General features: G+C 37.9%; 1 protein-coding gene across 3 annotated transcripts in view; it reads right to left on the reverse strand.

Moving 5' to 3' along the window:
* Spidr (scaffold protein involved in DNA repair) overlaps positions 1-21,384 on the reverse strand; it is a 391,802-nt gene that overhangs the window by 57,051 nt on the left and 313,367 nt on the right. For all 3 annotated transcript variants that reach the window (XM_027932800.2, XM_071602380.1, XM_071602381.1), the window contains one exon: positions 316-456. In XM_027932800.2, coding sequence (XP_027788601.2) covers positions 316-456 — 141 coding nt within the window. The remainder of the gene's footprint in view (positions 1-315; positions 457-21,384) is intronic.

Raw genomic sequence — 21,384 nt, forward strand, 5'->3', positions numbered from 1 at the left:
TTTTATATCAGAGACACTTCATTCATCTCGTTTAGTCTTCATGAGTCTGGGAGATATAGATGTTTTTTACCTCCATTTTATCTTCTTAATTTTAATAAAATTATGAACCACTAAACTGCATAATTCTTTTTGTTGTTCAATTATAGTTTTGTCCTAGAGGTATATTATGGGTTCCACTCAATTCCTGGCCTTGTTTTACTGGCAAAATATAGGATGACCCTGGCTTATTGTCTTTAAAAATAATATTAGAAATAAGAGGTTAATCAAAAAACCAGCCACTGTAGCAAACTGGATGCACTTTCAGTGCAGCCTTACCTTCCTCTGGTGGCTTTCTGTAGAACCTTCATTCCTGCCAGCCTGCAGGACTTCCCTTCCAACTGTCTGCCCTTCAACATGGCACCTTCTAAGTACACTTCACCAAACATCCCATAGGCATCTTGCACCAGAAGGCAGACTCTGTAAGAAATCACAGTTGTTCTTTGAGGAGAAGTTTGGATTCATATAGAGATCAAGATCTGCCTTTCTTTCACTGGAAATCCACTGTATTTATCTTCCTAAATGGCTGAGTCAGGGGGAATGAAGTTAGATTTAAGGACGCACTTTTTGGACTTGTATAAACAGGTGTTTAGCCACAAAATATAGGAGACAGAATTTTTTCTTGGCACAAAACAAATCCCTAAGCTGAATGTGGTTGAAAAACACATAAAGATGACCATTTTCTCAAACCACATATATTACTGCTGCCTAGAAACAGTCCTCTTTTTCCATTTTACCCTGTTCTCCATTAGAGAAGACCTTTCTACTTTATGTGAGAACTCAATACTGAGAAAAGCATCAGTGTAACATTATGATGAGAACAACAATAAGGAGCATTTTTTTGAGAAAGTATCTATTTACAGATCCATATCCCAGCAGGCAGCCACTTGGACATGATAGATATCCAGTGACAAGAAAGGATATTGCCCTAATTTTAAGTCAGATGTTGGTCTTCATCAAAGACTATCTATGACTGAATTTCCTCACTTCATAGTTCAGGTAAATGAAGTCTTATTTACTACAAAATGATACTTTTCATGGAGCCTAAAAATATTTATTCAGAAAACAGCATTACAAAATAGGCTATGATGGAGATTCCTGGGAAAGCTGGGAATGGAACCACCATTTGACCCAGCTATTGCCCTTCTTGGACTTTTCCCCGAAGACCTTAAAAGAGCGTACTACAGGGATACTGCTACATCGATGTTCATAGCAGCACAATTCACAATTGCTAGACTGTGGAACCAACCCAGATGCCCTTCAATAGATGAATGGATAAAAAAAATGTGGCATTTATACACCATGGAGTATTACGCAGCACTAAAAAATGACAAAATCATAGAATTTGCAGGGAAATGGATGGCACTAGAGCAGATTATGCTTAGTGAAGCTAGCCAATCCCTAAAAAACAAATACCAAATGTCTTCTTTGATATAATGAGAGCAACTAAGAACAGAGCAGGGAGGAAGAGCAGGAAGAAAAGATTAACATTAAACAGATAGATGAGGTGGGATGGAAAGGGAGAGAAAAGGGAAATTGCATGGTAATGGAGGGAGACCCTCATTGTTATACAAAATTACATATAAGAGGTTGTGAGGGGAATGGGAAAATAAACAAGGAGAGATACGAATTACAGTGGATGGGGTAGAGAGAGAAGATGGGAGGGGAGGGAGGGGGGATGGTAGAGGATAGGATAGGTAGCAGAATGCAACAGTCACTAGTATGGCAATATGTAAAAACGTGGGTGTGTAACTGATGTGATTCTGCAATCTGTATTTGGGGTAAAATTGGGAGTTCATAACCAACTTGAATCTAATGTATGAAATATGATATGTCAAGAGCTTTATAATGTTTTTAACAACCAATAAAAAAAAAAATTAAAAAAAAAAAAAAAAAAAAAAAAAAAGGCTATGGAACACAAAACTATTTTAAAGATAAAAGTATAATGGAAAAGAACAGATGACAAGCAAATAACAAGCAAAAGAAAGCAAAATCTGAAGCCACGAGCATCAACTTGTACCATGGCAAAAGGGTTAAGAATTCTAGACTCCCTGATGAAGGTCTCCCAAGTCCAAAAGGCACCATGGTTTGCAAGAGAAACAAAGGGAAATATTGAGAGCACCTTTAATTGGATTGCTAATTTGCTATGGAATGAGATTAAAAAAATGTGCTCTCATAAAAATCACCAAACGAGGAAATAAACCATTGTGTGCAAAGAGTCTGAAGAAAATAGTAGATCTGTTGAGGACTTAAGATAATATAATTTACAGAAAATTCAGAATAATTTTTTTCCCAGTATTGGGGATTGAACACAGGGGCAATCTACCTCTGAGCTACATCCCAGCCCTTCCTTTTTAAATTCTATTTTAAAACAGGTCTCACTAATTGTTGAAGCTAGCCTTGAATTTGCAATCCTCCTGAGTAGCTGGGATTACAGGCACGTGCCACTAGCTAGAATAATTTTTTTTTTTTTTTTTTTGGTGGTGGTACTGGGCACTCTTATCACTAAGGTATATCCCCAACAATTCCTTTTAACTTTTTATTTGAGACAGGGTCTCACTAAGTTGCCTAAGCTGCAACTTGCAACCCACTTCCTTCTGCCTCACAAGCAGAATAACTATTTAAAAAGGTAAGAGGTAATTTTTTCCCCCAGAAAACAGATGAAAATTAAATTGTTTAAAAACTGGCTAAAATAATCCATTAAAAATAAAGATTTAGGGGCTGTAGCTCAGTGGCAGAGCGCTTGTCTGTGTGAGGCATGCGTGAGGCACTGGTTCAAGCCTTAGCACCACATAAAAAATAAATTAATAAACAAAGATATTGTGTGTCCTTCTACAGCTAAAAAAATAAATAAAATAAAGATTCATCCAGGCACAGTGGCGCATGCCTGTAATCCCAACTGCTTGGGAGGATGAGGCAGAGGATCTTGAGTTCAAACCCAACCTCATCAATGGTGAGACACTAAGCAACTCAGTGAGACCCTGTCTCTAAATAAAATATAAAATAGGGCTGGGGATGTGGCTCAGTGGTCAAGTGCCCCTGAGTTCAATCCCTAGTACCTTCTCTCCCCCCACTCTCCTCCCAAAAGACCTAATTACCAATGATCAAAAATTACAGGGCTAGGAATTTGGCTCAGTGGTAAAGTGCTTACCTAGGAAGTGCAAAGGTCCTGGGTTCAATTCCCAGCACCGCAAAAAAAAAAAAAAAAAAAAAAAAAAAAAAAAAAAATTATAAATGGCAGAGGAATTTATTAAATTACAACATAGTTATAATATCAGCTATATCTTTTAAATTTTTTATATCTTTATTTTTTTTAACATGGTGCTGAATATTGAACCCTGTGCTTCACATGTGTGAGGCCAAGTGCTCTACCATTGAGCTACAACCAGTCCCATTCAGCTACATTTTGACCATGGGTAACTACAGAAAACCTATCCAGTTTCTTAGATAGGCTGCAAACTATAAAATTAAAGAGATGGGAGGGAGAACACATGGATTGAAAGAAGCAAAATTAGTCTATATAATGATAAATATTTGAAGAAATATGAGATTAAGAGATTACTATGAGAACCAGGGTATGATTGAGAAGGAGCTGGTAGATGGCATATGGGTATTTTTATTTCTTGTTTTTAGATATACATGACAGTAGAGTGTATTTTGACAAATTATACATATATAGAGTACAATCCATTCCAATTAGAATTCCATTTCTTTGGGTATATATAATGTTGAGTTACACCGGTCACGTATTCATATATGAGCAAAGGATAGTTATGTCCAATTAATTCTACTGTTTTTCCTATTCCCACCCCCTTTCTTTCTCGTTTGTCTAATCCAATGAACTTCTATTCTTTCCCTCCCTATCCCCCTTGTTGTGGGTTAGCATCCACATATCAGAAAGTATATTCAGCTTTTGTTTTTTTGGGATTGGTTTATTTTACTTAGCGTGATATTCTCCAGGTCCATCCATTTAGCAGCAAATGCCAAAATTTCATTCTTCTCCATAGCTTCGTAATATTCCTGTGTGTGTGTGTGTGTGTGTGTGTATTACATTTTTTAAAAAAATCTATTCATCTGTTGAAGGGCACCTAGTTTGGATCCATAGCTTGGCTATTGTGAACTGAGCTGCTATAAACATTGATGTGGCTGTGTCACTGTAGCATGCTGATTTTAAGTCCTTTGAATATAAACTGAGGAGTGGGATAACTGAGTGAAATGGTGGTTTCATTCCAAGTTTTCTGAGGAATCTCAATACAGCTTTCTATAGCGGTTCCACCAATTTCAGTCCTACCAGCAATGTATGAGTGAACATTTTCCCCCACATCCTCGCCAACATTTATTATTACTTTTATTCTTTTTTTTTTGGTACCAGGATTGAACCTCAGGGACTCTTAACCACTTAGCCACATCCCCAGCCATTTTTATTTTTTATATAGAAACAGGGTCTTTCTGAGTTGCTTAGGGTCTTGCTAAATTGCTGAGGCTGGCTTTGAACTCTTGATCCTCCTGCCTCACCTTCCCAGCCACTGGGATTACAGGCATGTGCTGTGCTTCCACCCCCAGCTTGTTACTTGTGTTCTTGATAATTGCTGTACTGACTGGAGTGTATGGAATCTCAGTGTAGTTTTAATTTGCATTTCTCTAATTGCTAGAGATGCTGAATATTTTTTCCATATATTTTTTGACCATTTGTATTTCTTCTTTTGTGAAGTGCTTGTTCAGTTCCTTTGCCTATTTATTGATTGGATTGTTATTTTTGGTGTTAAGTTTTTTGAGTTCTTTGTATATCCTGAATATTAATGCTCTCAAAAATAGGGGATGGGGCTGGACATATAGCTCAGTTGGTAGAGTAGCACTTGCATTCACGAGGCCCTGGGTTCAATCCCTAACAACACTAAATAAATAAATAGGGACAAGAAGCTATACAAAATGACTTGGGAGGTTTGTGGAAGAATAAAATAGAACTTTCAAAGAAGAAAGAAATATTAGCTGGGGAGAAGGCTAGAGAAATAGATCACAGAATGAGAAGGTCTAATCTATGCCTACTAGGAATCAGAAGAAAAAAATGAAGGAAGGGGAAGCAATAACTTAAAATCTAGTAACTGATTTTTTTCTCAACTAATGTAAAATAAAAGAAGAAAAACAAATACCAGACAGGACAGCAAAAAGGAAAACCATTCTAATACACACAATGTAATGAAACTAGAGAACACCAAAGACAGAGAGAAGATTTTTAAAAGAAAGAAGCACACAGATAAGATTTATATATTTTATATTTACCTGGATTGATTAGCATCTTTTAACAAGATGTGCACAATTAGAAGATTTTCAAAAACCATCTTCAGATAAATTAACATTTACTTTCCATCAACTTACTCAAAAACCATGAATAATTGGGCTGGGGTTGTGGCTAGGTAGAGCACTTGCCTAGCACATGTGAGGCACTGGGTTTGATTCTCAGCACCACAAAAACAAAAACAAAAAAACAAAAAACCATGAATAAAATCAGAAGCCCAGTGTAATATTCTGAAAGCCTTCTCAGAACTGTGTAGCAGCAAAACTATCTTTCAAATATTGTGATAAATAAAGATATTTTCAGATAAAGAAAAATTAGGAGCAATTTCCACCTATAGCCTGAGATATTTGCTAATTATTAAGGCAATTACTAAAATTATTTTAATTATATACTTTAGGAAAAAGAAATTATCATGGAAAAAGGGTCTCAGATGTAAGAAGGACTAGTAATGAAAAATATAAATAAATGAAAATGATAGGATAAAATAACAGCACAATCAATAATATTAATTAATAAGGAGAGCAGAAAATAGAATGGATAAAATATGAAATGGATACCATAAAATTCAAATTGAGGGGGAGGTGACAAGTTTAAATGTTCCCAAATTCTCATATCACTCTATGTCTAAAGATATTAACTTAAGTATAGTAAGTGTGGTATAATTTCAAGGACAAACTCTTAAAGTAAGAGAAATAGGAAATATCACTTCCAAATTACTGGTGGGGAAAAAGGAATGAGAAATATAGGCAAACAAATGAAAATAAGAAAACATGGGGAGACAGCATAAATAAGGCAAGAAAAATTAAGGTAATAAATTAGGTGATAGACATGTCTTTGTATATTAGAAATAAAATTAAAATGACAAACTTGACAGTCAAAGAATTTGTGATATTGTTTGAAGGAAGAAAAAAATGTTTTACAATAAACAATTGCTAGAAACCTCCTAAAACACAGAAAGGTTCAAAACACAAGGGTATAAAAAAGAATTTCCAATAAATATTAAGCAAAAGAAAGCTCAGAGGACTTTTAAATAAAAACTTTTAGGACAGAAGGCATTATTAGTAACAGAGAGATCACTATTGATAATAAAGTTTAATTTACCAGGAACACATTCAATGCTAAACCTTTATGCTCTAGTTTTTATATAGAATATAAGATGATAAACCCACACAGAGGAATTAACAAATCCACCACCAGTGTAGGAGATTTTAATATACTTTAGCCAACTCTTGATAAACCAACAAAACAAAAAGTAAAGATTTAGAAAACTTACATATACATAATGAGTTTGATTTGCTGGATAAATATAAGAAAAATGCCCCCAATTAGAAAAACTGCATTCTACCAGGCATAGTAGCGCACACCTATAATCCCACTAACTCAGGAAGACTGCAATATTGAGGCCAGCCTCAATAACTTAGGGAGACCCTGTCTCAAAATAAAAAATAAGAAAGACTGGGGATGTAGCACAGTACCCCTTTGTTCAGTGTTTAGTACTCCTTATTTCAATGTCTAATACCAACAAAGCAAAGCAAAACAAAACAAAAACCAATCAAACAAAACCGGAAAAAAATGTGCATTCTTAATGTACAAAACCCGGGCTTGGACTTTGTCATACAGCAAGTTTCAATGAATTCCAAAGAACTCATATTATATGACACAATTCTTTGCCTACAATAAAATTAAGAAAGAAATCAAGCAAAAATATGTATTTAAAAATCCTCTTATATTTGCAAATTTTACAACATATTTTTCAATTTTTAAGTCAAATAGGAAATCACAGTGGGAAACTATACTTTGAACTGTTGATAATAAAAATACCTCGTCAGAATTTATAGATCATGACATATTAGGAAACTGATTGTCTTGTATATAATAAAACAATACTTTGCCTATTTACATATTAAAATTAGTTATCTACCTACTACCAAGAATTCTACACAAAATCTCTGTTAATTGTTAACACCTTTTCTCAGGATGCTGAACCTCCCAGGGATTTGGTCCTGAAGAGCTTCTGCTCTACTTCAACCTGGATGTATTAGCATTCACACCTGAGGCCCAGCAGTCATTCTGGTATTTCCTGTCACAAAATTTGGGGGTTCTCTTTGCTTCTCTGCTATGCTGGTTTTCCTATTTCCTACACCCCATATCTTTCCTCCTTAATTGACATCTTTAGTTCAGTAGCTCATGGCTTCTAGCTTCCTCAAAATGGGAAGGAAAAAATATTGAAACCATGCATGAAGTCACTGATTGTCTGTCCTCAAACTTTATGGGCAGTTGAGCTGGTGGAGATTTGAAGATTGGAACTGATTTTTAATTCAAAGTCCAATCATGCTTTGTTTTGCTTCCTTCTTACTGGCAGCCGAAGTCTGTTTTAGTTTCCAGAAAGCTATGCAACAGTAGAAATAAAAATGTGTGTGTGTGTGTGTGTGTGTGTGTGTGAGAGAGAAAGAGAGAGAGAGAGAGGGGGGGGGGAGAGGGAGAGAGGGAGGGGGGAGAGACAGACTGGGAATTGAATCCCTGGGTGCTCTATCACTGAGCTCCATTCCCAGTCCTTTTTATTTTTTATTTTAAGAGAGGGTCTCACAAAGTTGCTGAGGCTGGTCTCGAGATCCTCCTGCCTCAGCCTACTGAGTCACTGGGATTGCAGGTGTGTGCCACAGTGTCTGGCTGAAAACATAAACTTTTATGTTGAACTTATATCTATAGAAGCTTTAAAGGATTCATCTTGCCCTAGCTTCCTCCTCAACTGCCTTACGTCTCTATTCCATGTCTGAATAGGGATAATGAGTCAGAGCCTGGGGGACCAGGCCACAAAGGGAGAACCAGGCTGCATTTACTGAGAAGGCCGCCATAGGCTTTCCTGTAGAAAGAGTGAAAGTGGCCCTATTCCTGCCTCACACAGTGACATTAAGAGAAAGCATGTCCACTACTGATATATTCTAGACTTGGCTTTAAGTGATTACTATTTGTTAACATTTACAAAAGTTAAGAAGAAAACAAAAATCCACATTGATTCAAATGCAAAGTTCCTCTCTTTTTGACTGTGCTAAGAGAGGGGTGGAGAATTGGCTGTATTTTGCTTGAAGTTTTTGATTTGCCTTTATCTCAGATAAACCTAGGAAGAGTCTTTTTGTTTATTCTTTCACAGCAGAGATGAGTTATCACTATTCTGCTTTTCTTTCTTGTGTTCATACCTAGTCACACATGATCTCCTCCTAAGCTGTGGCTCAGTGAAGGCTGGCTCAGGCCAGAGGTGGAGTCATCATCCCTGTTGGTTCAACTGGATTGAAATTGGCATTCAACAGACAGCCCAAACCAGAGTTAACTTATCAGCAGCAACATGGAATTCCACCCACTTGTCAATAGTTTCTGCTCAGTGAAACACTATCTCTAAAAATCAGTGCTGGTATGACAGGTCTGAGCAGAAATGGCCCCATAACTGACTTGTTTTTCCTGAATCACCAGAAATTTACCATAAATTGTATCATTCAATGGAACCCAAATGGCTTCCCAGGGAGGTAGCATCATGTTATAACTCTGGACTTTGCAAGAGTTCCTTACCTGTCTGAGACTGAATTTACTCATTTTAACGCGGGAATAAAAGAACCTAGCTTAGAGGGCTGTAGCAAGCATTGAAATGATTCATTATATAGGGCTAGGTACAGTGAATGGCACCAGCAGATAAATCTTCCCTTGGCAGGGTTCTCAGGTTAATTTTTATATTAAAGTTTTATAATTTTCTCTATATAGTTCTTATATATATTTTGTTAGACATATGCCTAGATTATGTATGTTGTTTCCTATTTACTTATTTGTTCTAATTAGTTATATATGACAGTAGAATGAATACATTTTGACACATTGTACACAAATGGAGCACAACTTCTCATTCCTCTGGCTGTACACAATACACACGAGTCCTGCAATCATACATGTACATAGGGAATAATGTCTGACTCATTCCACCATTCTCCCTCCCCCCCTTTTTTTCTATTTTAAATGGTAGTTGTGTTTGTTGTTGTATGCCACTGGTGTACAGAATTACACCAGTAATGGTGTACAGAATTACAACTGACTTGAATTCTGGACTTCGGTAATCTATAAATCTTAACCAAACTTATTTATGATCCTTTTTATGTAGTTTTATCTAACCATTTCATAATGTTAACATTTCTGAAATCTTTTTTATTAGAGCATTATTATTTATACATAGTATTTGGGTTCCTTTTGACATAATTATACATACAAGGAACTTGACTTTAATCCCCATTCTCCCTTTGCTTTCTTTCCCTTCTCTCCCTGTTTTGTCTTTACTGATCTCCCTTTCACTCCTTTATTTATTTTTGATTGGTACTGTCTACATATACACAAAGGTGAAATTTCTTTTTGTATATTTATATATGTATATAAAATGATTGTTAGATTTCCTTCCATTTCTTTTCCTTTCCCTTCCTTCCTTCCATTCTTTTTTTAAAAAATGTATTTAGTTATTTTAATTAGGTATATTTGACAGCAGAATGCATTTTGATTCATTGTACACAAGTGTAGCACGTTTTCATTTCTCTGATTGTACACGTTGTAGCATCGCACCATATGTGTAGTCATACATGTACCTAGCGTAATAATTTCCATCTCATTCCACCATCTTTCTTGCCCCTGTACCCGCCTCCCTCCTTTCCTTCCCCTTTGCCCAATCAAAGTTCCCCCATTTTCCCCATCCCCCACCCCCATTATGGGTCAGCATCCATTTATCAGAGTGAACATTCGGCCTTTGGTTTTTTGGGATTGGATCACGCTTAGCATGATATTCTCCAGCTTCATCCATTTACTGCAAATGGCATAATTTTATTCTTTCATCCATTGTGTATATATACCACAGTTTCTTTATCCATTCATCTACTGAAGGGCATCTAGATTGGTTCCACAGTTTAGCTATTGTGAATTGAGCTGTTATAAACATTGATGTGGCTGCATTACTATAGTATGCTGATTTTAAGTTCTTTGGAAGGAGTGCGATAGCTGGGTCAAATGGTGGTTCCATTCCAAATTTTCTAAGAAATCTCCATACTGCTTTCCAGATTGATTGTACCAATTTGCAGTCCCTCCAGCAATGTATAATGTATGAATGTGCCTTTTCTCTCACATCCTTGCCAACACATATTGATGTTTGTATCTTTTTTTTAAATACCTTTATTTTGTTTTTATGTGGTGCTGAGGATTGAACCCAGTACTTCACACGTGCAAGGCAAGTGCTCTACCACTGAGCTACAAACCCAGCCCCTTGTTTGTATTCTCGATAGCTGCCATTCTGACTGGTATGAGATGAAATCTTAGAGTAGTTTTGATTTGCGTTTCTCTAATTACTAGAGATGTTGAACATTTTTTCATATATTTGTTGATAAATTTTACAGCTTAGAAGTGTCTGTTCAGCTCCTTAGCCCATTTACTGACTGGGTTGTTTGTTTGTTTTGGTGTTAAGTTATACAGATTCAATCTGATTCCAATTACAATCCCAATGTCATGCCTTATAGAAATAGAAAAAGCAATCATAAAATTCATTTGGAAAAAATAAAGAGACCCAGAATAGTCAAGGCCTTTCATTTTTTTTGGTTCCAGGAATCTAACCTAGGGGCGCTAAACCCCTGAGCCACATTCTCAGCCCTTTTTATGTTTTATTTCAGCGTCACTCTAAGTTGCCTAAGGTCTTGCTAAGTTGTTCAGGATGGCTTTGAACTAGTGATTTAGCCTTTTGAGTCACTAGGATAATAGGCATGTGCCACAGTGCCCAGTTCATTCTCCTACTTCTACTCTATTGATCTTCTCTAAATCTTTAAGATATCCGATTCTCTCCCCCATTGCCTTCTCTAGCTTCCACATATAAAGAAAATATTCGACCCTTGATTTTCTGAGTCTAGCTTATTTCATATAACATGGTTTTCTCTATTTCTATCCATTTACGAGCAAATGCCATTATTTCATTCCTCTTTATGGCTGAGTAAAACTCCATTGTGTATATATACCACATTTTCTTGATCCATCCATCTATTAATAGGCATCTGGACTGATTTTGTAACTTGGCTATTGTAAAATGTGCCTCTATAAACACTGAAGTTGCTGTATTGTTACAATACACTGATTTGAGTTTTTTTGGATTAAAAGTCGAGGACTGGGATAGCTGGATCACGTGGTTGTTCCACGTCTAGTTTGTTGAGGAATATCCATACTGCTTTACAGAATGGTTGTAATAGTTTGCAGACCCACTAACATTGCATGACTAACTTTTCCCCACATCCTCACCAATATTTATGATCATTTATTTCTTGATAATTGCCCTTCTGACTGGAGTAAGATGAAATCCTAGTATAATTCTGATTTGCATTTCTCTGATTTCTACAGGTGTTGATCAGTTTTTCACATATTTGTTGGTAAGAGATCCTTCATTTGACTAAGGGATTCCTGGTAAGTAAGGAAATGTTTTTCCTTATATATGGGTCTTGGATCTTGTCAAATGCGTTTTCTATATTAACTGAAATGATTATATGTTTTCTCCTTTAATGTAGTAAATGACAATTTATATATTCTTTGCAAGTGTTAAAGTAATTTTCCATTCCTGAGGTAAAACTCAGATCTTACTGCTTTTTTGTTTTATATCCATGAGTGATACTGGCCTTTAATTGTATTTTGTATTCTAGATTTTGTATCAAGATCGCTTGTATCCACTTCACAGAATGAGTTGATGAAGATATCTTTTTATTTTTTTCTTTGAAAAATCTATATAAGACTTGATCTGGGTCTGATAGTTTAGAAGAATTTGGTGATAAAACTCTATGGCTCTAGTGCTTTTCTTCCCTAGGAAGATTTTAACTACCAATTTAATGTCTCCAGTGAGAAATGGACCATTTAAGCTAATTTCTTCTTTCTTCAGCCATATTGGTAAAATATATTTTTGTAGGGACTTCTTTCCATTTCATTATTGGCCTAAAAGTGCTAAAGTATCTTCACTATGTTTCTCATCCCTGAGAGTTGATGCCTGTGTATGTATATATATATATATATATATATATATATATATATATATATATATATATATATATATATATGGGGGGTACCAGGGATTGAACTCAGGGGCACTCAACCACTGAGCCACATCCCCAGTCCTATTTGGTATTTTATTTAGAAAAAGGATCTCACTGAGTTTGCTAGGTGCCTCTTCATTGCTGAGGCTGGCTTTGAACTCTCGATCCTCCTGCCTCAGCCTCCCAAGCTGCTGGGATTATAGGTTTCTTGATAATTTCTTGCTACTGTGCCTGGCTATATATATTTCCTTTTCAGTATTATTTTGTCTTCTCTTTTTTTCAGTTTTACCTTAGGATTGTTATTAATCATTTTGAACAACCAACTTTTGGCTTTGTTTATTTGCTTATGTCATTAATTTCTACTCATATTTCTAATCTTCCTTCTAAGCCTTTCTTCTTTTTAAAATATGAGCTATTTAGACTATAAATTTTGTTCTAAATATGACACCATATGAATTTGATTCTTAGTATTTCATTGTTTATCAGCTAAATTTAAAAATTTACATTATTATTTCTTCATTGATCCATGAGTTCTTTGTAAGTATTATATGTTTTTCTTTAAAAATTTTTTTTTGGTGCTGGGGATTGAACCCAGGGCACTCAATCACTGAGCCACATCCCCAGCCCTTTTTATATTTTATTTTGAGACAGGGTTTTCCTAAGTTGTTTAGGGCCTCACTAAGTTGCTGAGGCTGACCTCAAACTTGTGATCCTCCTGCCTCAGCCTTCCAAGTTGCTGGAATTGCACCTAGCTGAATTTTTTCTATAAGTACTTAAAATACGTAACTTTTATTACTAATTAAATTGCACTAAGGTGAATGATGTATTCTTTAATAATGATTCTTTAATATTTATAGAGACTTGCTATGGCCTAGTATTTCTGTGAAAGTTTAACATGCCTTTGGTTTCTTCCCTTCCTTCCTTCCTTCCTCTGTCCCTTCATGGTACTGTGGAATGAACTCAGGGCCTTGGGCATGCAAGGTAAGTGCTACTACATTCCAATCTAATGGTCTTTGGTTTCTACAAAAATGAGGAAGTGTGTTGGCTAAGATGAAATAATCAACATTCAATCCTACTGACTTAACCTTAGGAAATAAGGCCAAAAAGAAAGGGTGATGTAAGTAATTGATTTCTTTTCAGTGTTTTCAATATGTTGTTCCACTGTCTTCTGGCCCCCATTGTTTCTGATGAGAAATTGGCTTGTTTCTTATTGGGTTTGTTCATCTATGATGAGTGATTTTTCTCTTGCTGCTTTTAAGATTTTATCTTTATTTCTGGTTTTCAACATTTTGACTATGAGGTTCTGGGCGTGTATTTCTTTGAATTTATCCTTCTTGGACTCTACTGAACTTCTTGGATCTGTAGATTAAAGTTTTTCATCAAATCTGAGAAGTTTTAGCCATTATTTCTTCAAATATTTCTTTTTCACCATTCTCCCTCCTTCTGGCACTCTCATTACATGTACTGATGCACTTAATGGTGTTCCATGTTTCTCTAAGGTTCTGTTTCATTTTCTTTGTTCTTTTTCCCCCCATTGTTCTTCATATTTTTTTCCCATGTTACTAGGGATTAAGCCCGGGCCTCATACATCGTTAAACCTTTTTTTTTTTTTTAAATTTATTTTGAGACATGGTCTCTCTAAATTGTCCAGTCTGGTCTTGAACTTGAAGATCCTTCTTCTATAGCTCCATAATAGCTGGGATTACTGACATGTTCCACCACACCTAGCTTGGATTGCATAATCTTGATTATCAGCTTCAAGTCCTCTAATTCTTCCTTCTGCCATGTTAAATGTATTGTTGAGATCCTCTATTGAAGTTCTGTTTTCTAATTCCAATGTTTCCCTTATTGACAATCTCTATTTTATTAGATATAATCATTAATTCTTTTTAAAAATATATATTTTTAGTTGTAGATGGACACAATATCTTTATTTTATTTATCTTTATGTGGTGCTGAGGACTGAACCCAAGGCCTTACACATGTTAGGCAAGTGCTCCACTACTGAGCTACAAATGAGCCCTGTTCTTTAATTCTTTTAGTTCTTTAAACATAAATTTTTAATAGCCGTATCAAAATCTTTGTCTACTAAGTCCAACACCTGGTTCTCTCCAAAAGCAATTCCTCTTTCTCCTCCCAACCCTCTCTTTCAGGCAGAGTTTTGCTATGTTGCCCAGGCTAGTCTTGAACTTGATCCTTTGCCTTGGCCTCTTCAGTAACAGGGACTAATGTATGTTTCACAAAACTTGGCTCCGAAACCATGTTCAATCTTCTGTATTTTTTCCCCCTCTACCTGAGTATAGTTCACATGTTTCTTTTTATGTCCTATAACTTTTTGTTGTTGTTGTTGACAAGTGGGCATTTCTGATAAGATATTGTAGTGATTCTGGAACTGATTCCTCCCCTACCCTGGGGGTTGATGATATTGCCATTTGCATGGTTCTGTAGTGACTTGTCTGAATTAACTCTGAAAAGTTTATTTTCCCCATAGGGTACAGCCTCTGATGTTCCTGCTTAGATTCCTTTTTTGTTTTCATTTTCTCATCGGGGATACACAGGGGTTGCCCCAGTTTACCATAAGCCATGAATGGGTGAAAGGTTGTGCTTAAGTTCTCTCAGCCAGTTTGATTTTGACTCTTTATGACTGGATGTGCAATCCCAGCTCAAAGGGGTATAGGCTTTGCCTTTCTCCCTCCTTCCAGCAGAGCTCCAATTTTCTCTCTTTAGCCATTCCAGTGAGGGTAAGGCCTAGGGTGTGCCAGACTGCCAGAGATGTGTGTGGTTTTATTTTAAATGCTGGTTTCCTAGGGGGTGCCCCTAGGTCAGAGTAGCTCATTGTTCCTCCAGTATGGTCAGAGGTGGTGCTGAAGCCACAGGGCCAGGGAGGCCTTCACCCTCTACTGACTGATCTCTTTCAACTCCACTCTGTGCGCTGCTCTGACTGCTCCTGAGTGGGTACAGTTGAGCATTTATGCAATATTGAGGACCCCAAAGTTTGACTGTAACCCTGGTAGGGCTCTGTGGCTGTCTTTTTTTCTCTGATTCTCTCTGTGAATTTATTTCTTTGCCATTGGTGGTTGATACAGTATTATGAAGCTACACACATTGATTGTTCTCCACCAAGAACCCCATTATTTTCAACAGTACTCTTGAACGTGGAATTCTTCCACCCAGTTCAAAATAAAGTCAGCTCCCTTAGGCGATACTATATCATTCTTCTTACAACCTGCTCTGCTTGCTTGGCAAAAGCTTGGAGATTTCATAAATGTAACTTTGATTTTAAGTTAAGAACAATGCTTTGGAATTCCCAAATGTTAAATATTTTCCTTATCTCTGCTTTCCCCTATTGCTGTGGTCTGAGGGTTTGTGTCCTTCAAAACTCTAATGTTGAAATCCTTACTACCAAGATGATGGTACTAGGAGGAGCTAAGGCCTTTAGTATTAGGTTATAAGGACAGAGACTTCATGAATAGGATTAGCACCCTTATAAAAGAGATACCAGAGAAAATCTGCTTTGATCTGGGACTTTTGAGCCTCCAGAACTATGAGAAAATAAATTTTAGTTGTTCATGAACTACATAGTCCATGGTATTTTTTTGCTACAGTAGCTTGTTCCAACACCTATCTTCCTTTTCTCTCATTATCTTTTTGGCCTTATTTCAACTTTTTAAACATGGAAAAACTCCTTCCCATCTTAGGGTTTCACACACACTGTGATCTGTTGTGAATGCTTTTTTTCTTATCTGTTTGCAGAGCTAGCTGTTGCTTCAGGCTCAGCCTAGAGATCACTTCCTTAAAGAAGCCTTCCCTGACTATAATGGCTAGAGCAGTTCACCTCATGCCCAAGTTCTATCTCTTGGCACCATGTTCAACTTCTTTCCTAGTACTCACAGAGTTTGCGATTACAAGCTTGTCTGTGCATTAGGTCTCTCTTCCAGGGAAGCACAGAGGGTAGGGACTGCTTAGCCTTATAGAGAGCCTAGCCAAGAGTCAATTCTGCTGTACGTATGTATGCGTGCTTGTATTGCAGTATTAGGGATTGAACCCGGGGGCTCTACCACTGGGCTATATCCCCAATCCTTTTTTTAAAAATATTTTGAGATGGGGTCTTGCTAAGGTGCTGAGGCTGGCTTTGAATTTGCAATCTTCCTGTCTCAGCCTCCCGAGTCACTGGAATTATAGGCATGTACCATCAAGCACAGCTAACTCTGCTGTATTAGCACATAAGTGGGCGGATCACCGATTTACGAGACACCCCCAAAAGTCAAGGCACCATTTTGAAGCCCAAAGACAAACCCCTAAGTGCTTTAGTTATTAAGCATCTTGTTTCATGGCTCTGATGCCCTCTGTGCCTCACTACATCTGTTGCACTTCTATTTTCTGACTTCATAGATTTGTACTTAGGTAGTTTACTGTGTTCAAGCAAATCAAGATGTCTCTTAGGAAAAAAAGAACAACACCCAATTAGGTCTACAAATTCAGAACTTTTCTCTAAATTTACAGAATAAGGGCTAAAGAGCCATTCTTTTTTCTCACTGACACATGATGACCAAAAGATTTTTATTTCCAATGGAAGTAAATCAAAGAAACAAATAGAAGACCAACTTCCAGAATAGGAGGGTGAAGATGCAATGGTATCTCTCTTCAGTAAACAAACATTTAACTGGACAAAACAATAAAAACCAATCATTTAGAGTCTCTGGAAATTGTGTTACAGCAAATGGAAAAACATTCCATGAATGGAATCAAGAAAATCTACTAACATTCAGTAAGAACAGCAAGAACACAAGTTTGTGGCCCTTGAGTCATAACTCACCCCCTACCAAAAATTCATCTTGCGAGGTTATTCTAGGGCTCTACTAAGGCAGGTACAATTAAGAAGATGGCTCCCTCTGCCTAGCCAGACTAGACTATGTTCCCTAGTCTAAGGAACATTTCACACTGGGAGGAATGACTACCAACATCTCTACCAAGTGTGGCAGGCCAAGAATACTGACCTAATTGCCCCACTACAGCTCACTCACAGGTTAGAAGCAAGCCCAGAAGAGCAGTGCCCCCCCCACCCCCCCTGCATAGTACCTACTTTAGCTCAGGGATGTCATGCATGCAGAAGTGGCCAATGTCCCTACTCCTAGTTCCTATGAAGTGAAAATTTCAAATAGTATTTGAAAAGAAGAAAGTAAATGGGGATGATGAGAAAAATTGCTGGGTAGGAAGAGGTTTGGGGAGTTACCATATCCTGATTAAGCACAACTGGTTTCTAGCTATGCCAACTTGGGGGATGGTGAAGGCCATAAGGGGCCTGTGGAAGAAGGCTAGAAAGACCTAGGAACTGGGGTGGTGGGTAATGGGCACATGTGTCAGCTCACCCGCTTCCTACCATTCAACGCACAAATGTTGAGATGTCACTAAAAGGTGTCATATATAAAAGAATATTCTAGGGCTGGGGCTGTGGCTCAGCAATAGAGTGTTCGCCTAACATGTGCAGTAGAGCGCTTGCCTAGCATGTACGAGGCCTTGGGTTCGATCCTCAGCACCACATAAAAATAAATAAAGGTATTGTGTCCAACTACAACTAAAAAATTTTTAAAAAAGAATATTCTAATAAAAATTTTGTTTTGTAAATGCAACTTTAGGGCAGGGTGGAGGATGGCTTGAATAGGGACTTCTTAGTTCTGGTGGGTGTCCACTGACCTAATCAAACTATCAAGTGGTGCTCATGGGCCAAATCTACTGGCTAATATATTTTCTTTGGTTTATACAATGTTAAAATTTTAAACATTTAGTAACTTAAATTAAAAATTCAAATTTCTTTTTATCCTGAGAAGCCTGCATCTCTTGTGCCAGTGGGTCTACACCCTAGAAACCTGAAGCCGCTGCCCCTCTGGTAAGGCATAAACTTGTCAGTTTACCCTGTGCCCTTCCCTCCATGCTTGATCTCCCATCCTCACATTACCACCATCTTCTGTGCCTCCTTGGCTTCTGCTAGCACATGAGAATGTGTTAGAAAAACATTGCAAGGTAAATAGGAAAGCATGGCTGTGAATGACAGGCAGAGCCTACATTAGCTGAGGTTTCCAAAAAGGTAAATGGTTGTGAAGGTTACAGCAGCTGAATGTGAGTCTCATTTTAGAGAACAGAGAAGCTGCAGAATTAGGTGGTTTTGGTCCAGGAGTAGGCAAGGACTAAGTTGATTAGCATAGTACATGGAGTCCAAAATGCCCAGTGGAGGATATGAGTCAAAACTGGGTGACAGAGGCAACACAGGCAGAGGGGCTGAGGTACTGGCCCTGCTGACACCTCTAACAAGCTCAGGAAACTCTCTGGGATGATATTCCTTTCATAAGATAAGGGGTACATCTACAAAGACCTTTTCAGTTATTTTAGACAGACATAGAGATTGCAGTTCAGGCATCAGAACTTGAATTGGGGAAGATGCTTTAACAGTATGTGGCCATGCCTTGAAGGAAAACTAAAAGATATAAGCACCATCCTCAGTTGGCTCTTAAGTACTGGGAACTAGTAGCTAGCAATGGGGGTTGGGTGAGTTAGGAAATTTGACGTTTTAAAGTTATATGAAAGATGAGTGTTTATAAAATTGAGCTTCCCCTTTGGGAGGCTGATTGAGTATATACTTTTGCTGGTTTGCCAGTAGGCAAGGAAAATATACACATTCACTTACACCAAATTTTCCACTGCTAGTGATAGATAAGCTTATGCCACAGGTGACTTTCTTTTTTAAAATAATCTTATTTTTCATTTAGTATACTGGTAATTGAACCCAGGGCATTGAACAGGCTAGGCAAGTGCTCCACCACTGAGCTACATTCTCAGCCTCACAATGACTTTCCATGCCCTACACGGCACTGAGCACTGTTGGTAGGTACCCTGAGAGGGACCCTGCTATTTTTAGGAGTGATTAACTTACATAAATACATAGAAAAGCATAAAAATGTCTCACAGGGAGGTAAGTAAAAAGTTATTGGTTAGTATAAAAGCCCCAGAAACACATTCATTCTATCACACACAGAGCTCCCCACTCTGTTCTTAAAATAACTCTCATGAGTGATTCCCACTTTATTAAGGTCAATGCCCCTCTCATGTCTAAAACAATGACACTCATCCAAACACCCCACTCCATTTTTATGACTATAAACGTTGTACAGGGGAGCTGCACAGTCTGGAGAAGGGGTTCCATTCTGAGCTCTGTAGCTGATGGACATGGGTCCCCAGCTGGCCCCTGTGCAATCCCCGTAATTAATTTTCATTTGTTTCATTCACATCTAGCTAAGTACCTCAAAATCTTAGTTTCCTTCACCCATTAGGAAAATTTACATTGTCATAGATCGTCATGTGTCTGCATCTTTATAAAAGGACTAACCTCAGTGAGCAAAGGGGCTAAGAGGGAGGGGGGGTCTGAAAGCCAGGGATGCAAGGTTACCATCTAGACATGAGCTCCTAACAGAGGACTCCCCTTGTGATGAGCCCTATGCCACTGACCTCATGGTGTAGCTCTGCTTTGTAAGGTATCTCCATCCTGAGTAAGCAATAAATAAGGATTAAAATGCCCAGTGTCTACAGCTTGCCCCTGTACCCAGTCATCCCTTTGAGGTGGGAAGAAACTGCAGCAGCCAGAAAATGGATTCATGGAGCAGCACCCCAGCAGAGTACCTTTCAGAAGCCATTTGTGGGACTTTGATTCTGTGCATTTCTGAACCATGAGGGTGAGGCCTGGACCATGTAGGAAGAATTGACTAAAATTGGTGCCAAATGAAACCACATTCCAAAGTGCATTCCCAACAACATAAAATCACACAGATAAGAGGTTTCTGGTTCAATCACAGCCATATCATGGCTGGAAGTTTAAAAGTCCATTATGGAGGTAATGTTTGCCTTTGAGGAGTTTTTCTTCCTGCCCTTACCAGCTTAAAGTCACATTATGTGCACTGGAGAATATTTTAAAACTTATAAAGATACATGTCTTATTCATCTGTAAAGGCAACAGACGAAATCACAAGGGAAGCAAAACTGTAGATTTACAGAGGGAGATTTAAGGAGCATAATTCCTCTTTGAAAATCTCAGTGCCCCTCCCCCACTTTTCAAAACTATGCAACTTCCCTTTCTTTCATTCACTGGCTCAATTTCATAGCTATTCGAGCAAGGAGGCAGAGTGAGGGAAACAGCAGACGTGTGTGTCTGCGCACGCATGTGTGCTCAGCAAGAGATTAAGTGACCATGTGGGATGTTTACGCGAGTGATGGGGGCAGTTCTTAGCAGTCCTCCAAGAATTCCGGGAATCAGAGTCAGGCACGGCTGTTTTATTCTAGGTCACTGTCAACTGCAGCAGCCTCTAGAGATCAACAAGGATATTCCTCTCCACTTATTATATTCCGCTCTTACTAAACCTCAACCCAAGGAAGAGAAAGAAGAAACCGAAGGATGAAGTGAGAAAATAAACCGAGAGACAAAGGGAAAAGGAGCTGGGGGAGCGAGGAGTAAAGAAAAGAGGAGAAGAGAGGAGAGGGTTTGAGCCCAAGTGGGAGGGGAGCTCCCTGAGAAAAGTGGGTGCCAGTACCCAGGGTGGAGGGGGGCGGAGGGCGCCAGCTCCATAGCGCCTGCAGACGACGGGAAACCAGAGACAGCAGGACATTGTGTTCTCCTCTTCAAAAACAACCAGCCTCCGCTCCCAAAGTAAACAGTTAATCCTGTTGTTTATCTTTTTAAACATGAGATGTTAACAGCACGGATTCTGCTACACAGAAATGTGTTTTTATTCATTTAAAACTCATTTTCTCTTTGCTGAAATGTTGACATGTAAATTTTCTAATATCAGTGACCAGGAAATACTAACAACATTCTTCCTTTGTTGAATGTGACTTAAAAAAAAAAAAACAAAAACAACCAAAAACAAACAAGCACACAAACAAACAAACAAATAAAAAGCAAAAAAGGCAGCCTAAGCTTAGGCTTTT

Source organism: Marmota flaviventris, chromosome 15 (assembly GCF_047511675.1).
Source record: "Marmota flaviventris isolate mMarFla1 chromosome 15, mMarFla1.hap1, whole genome shotgun sequence".
In the NCBI taxonomy this organism is placed as follows: domain Eukaryota; kingdom Metazoa; phylum Chordata; class Mammalia; order Rodentia; family Sciuridae; genus Marmota; species Marmota flaviventris.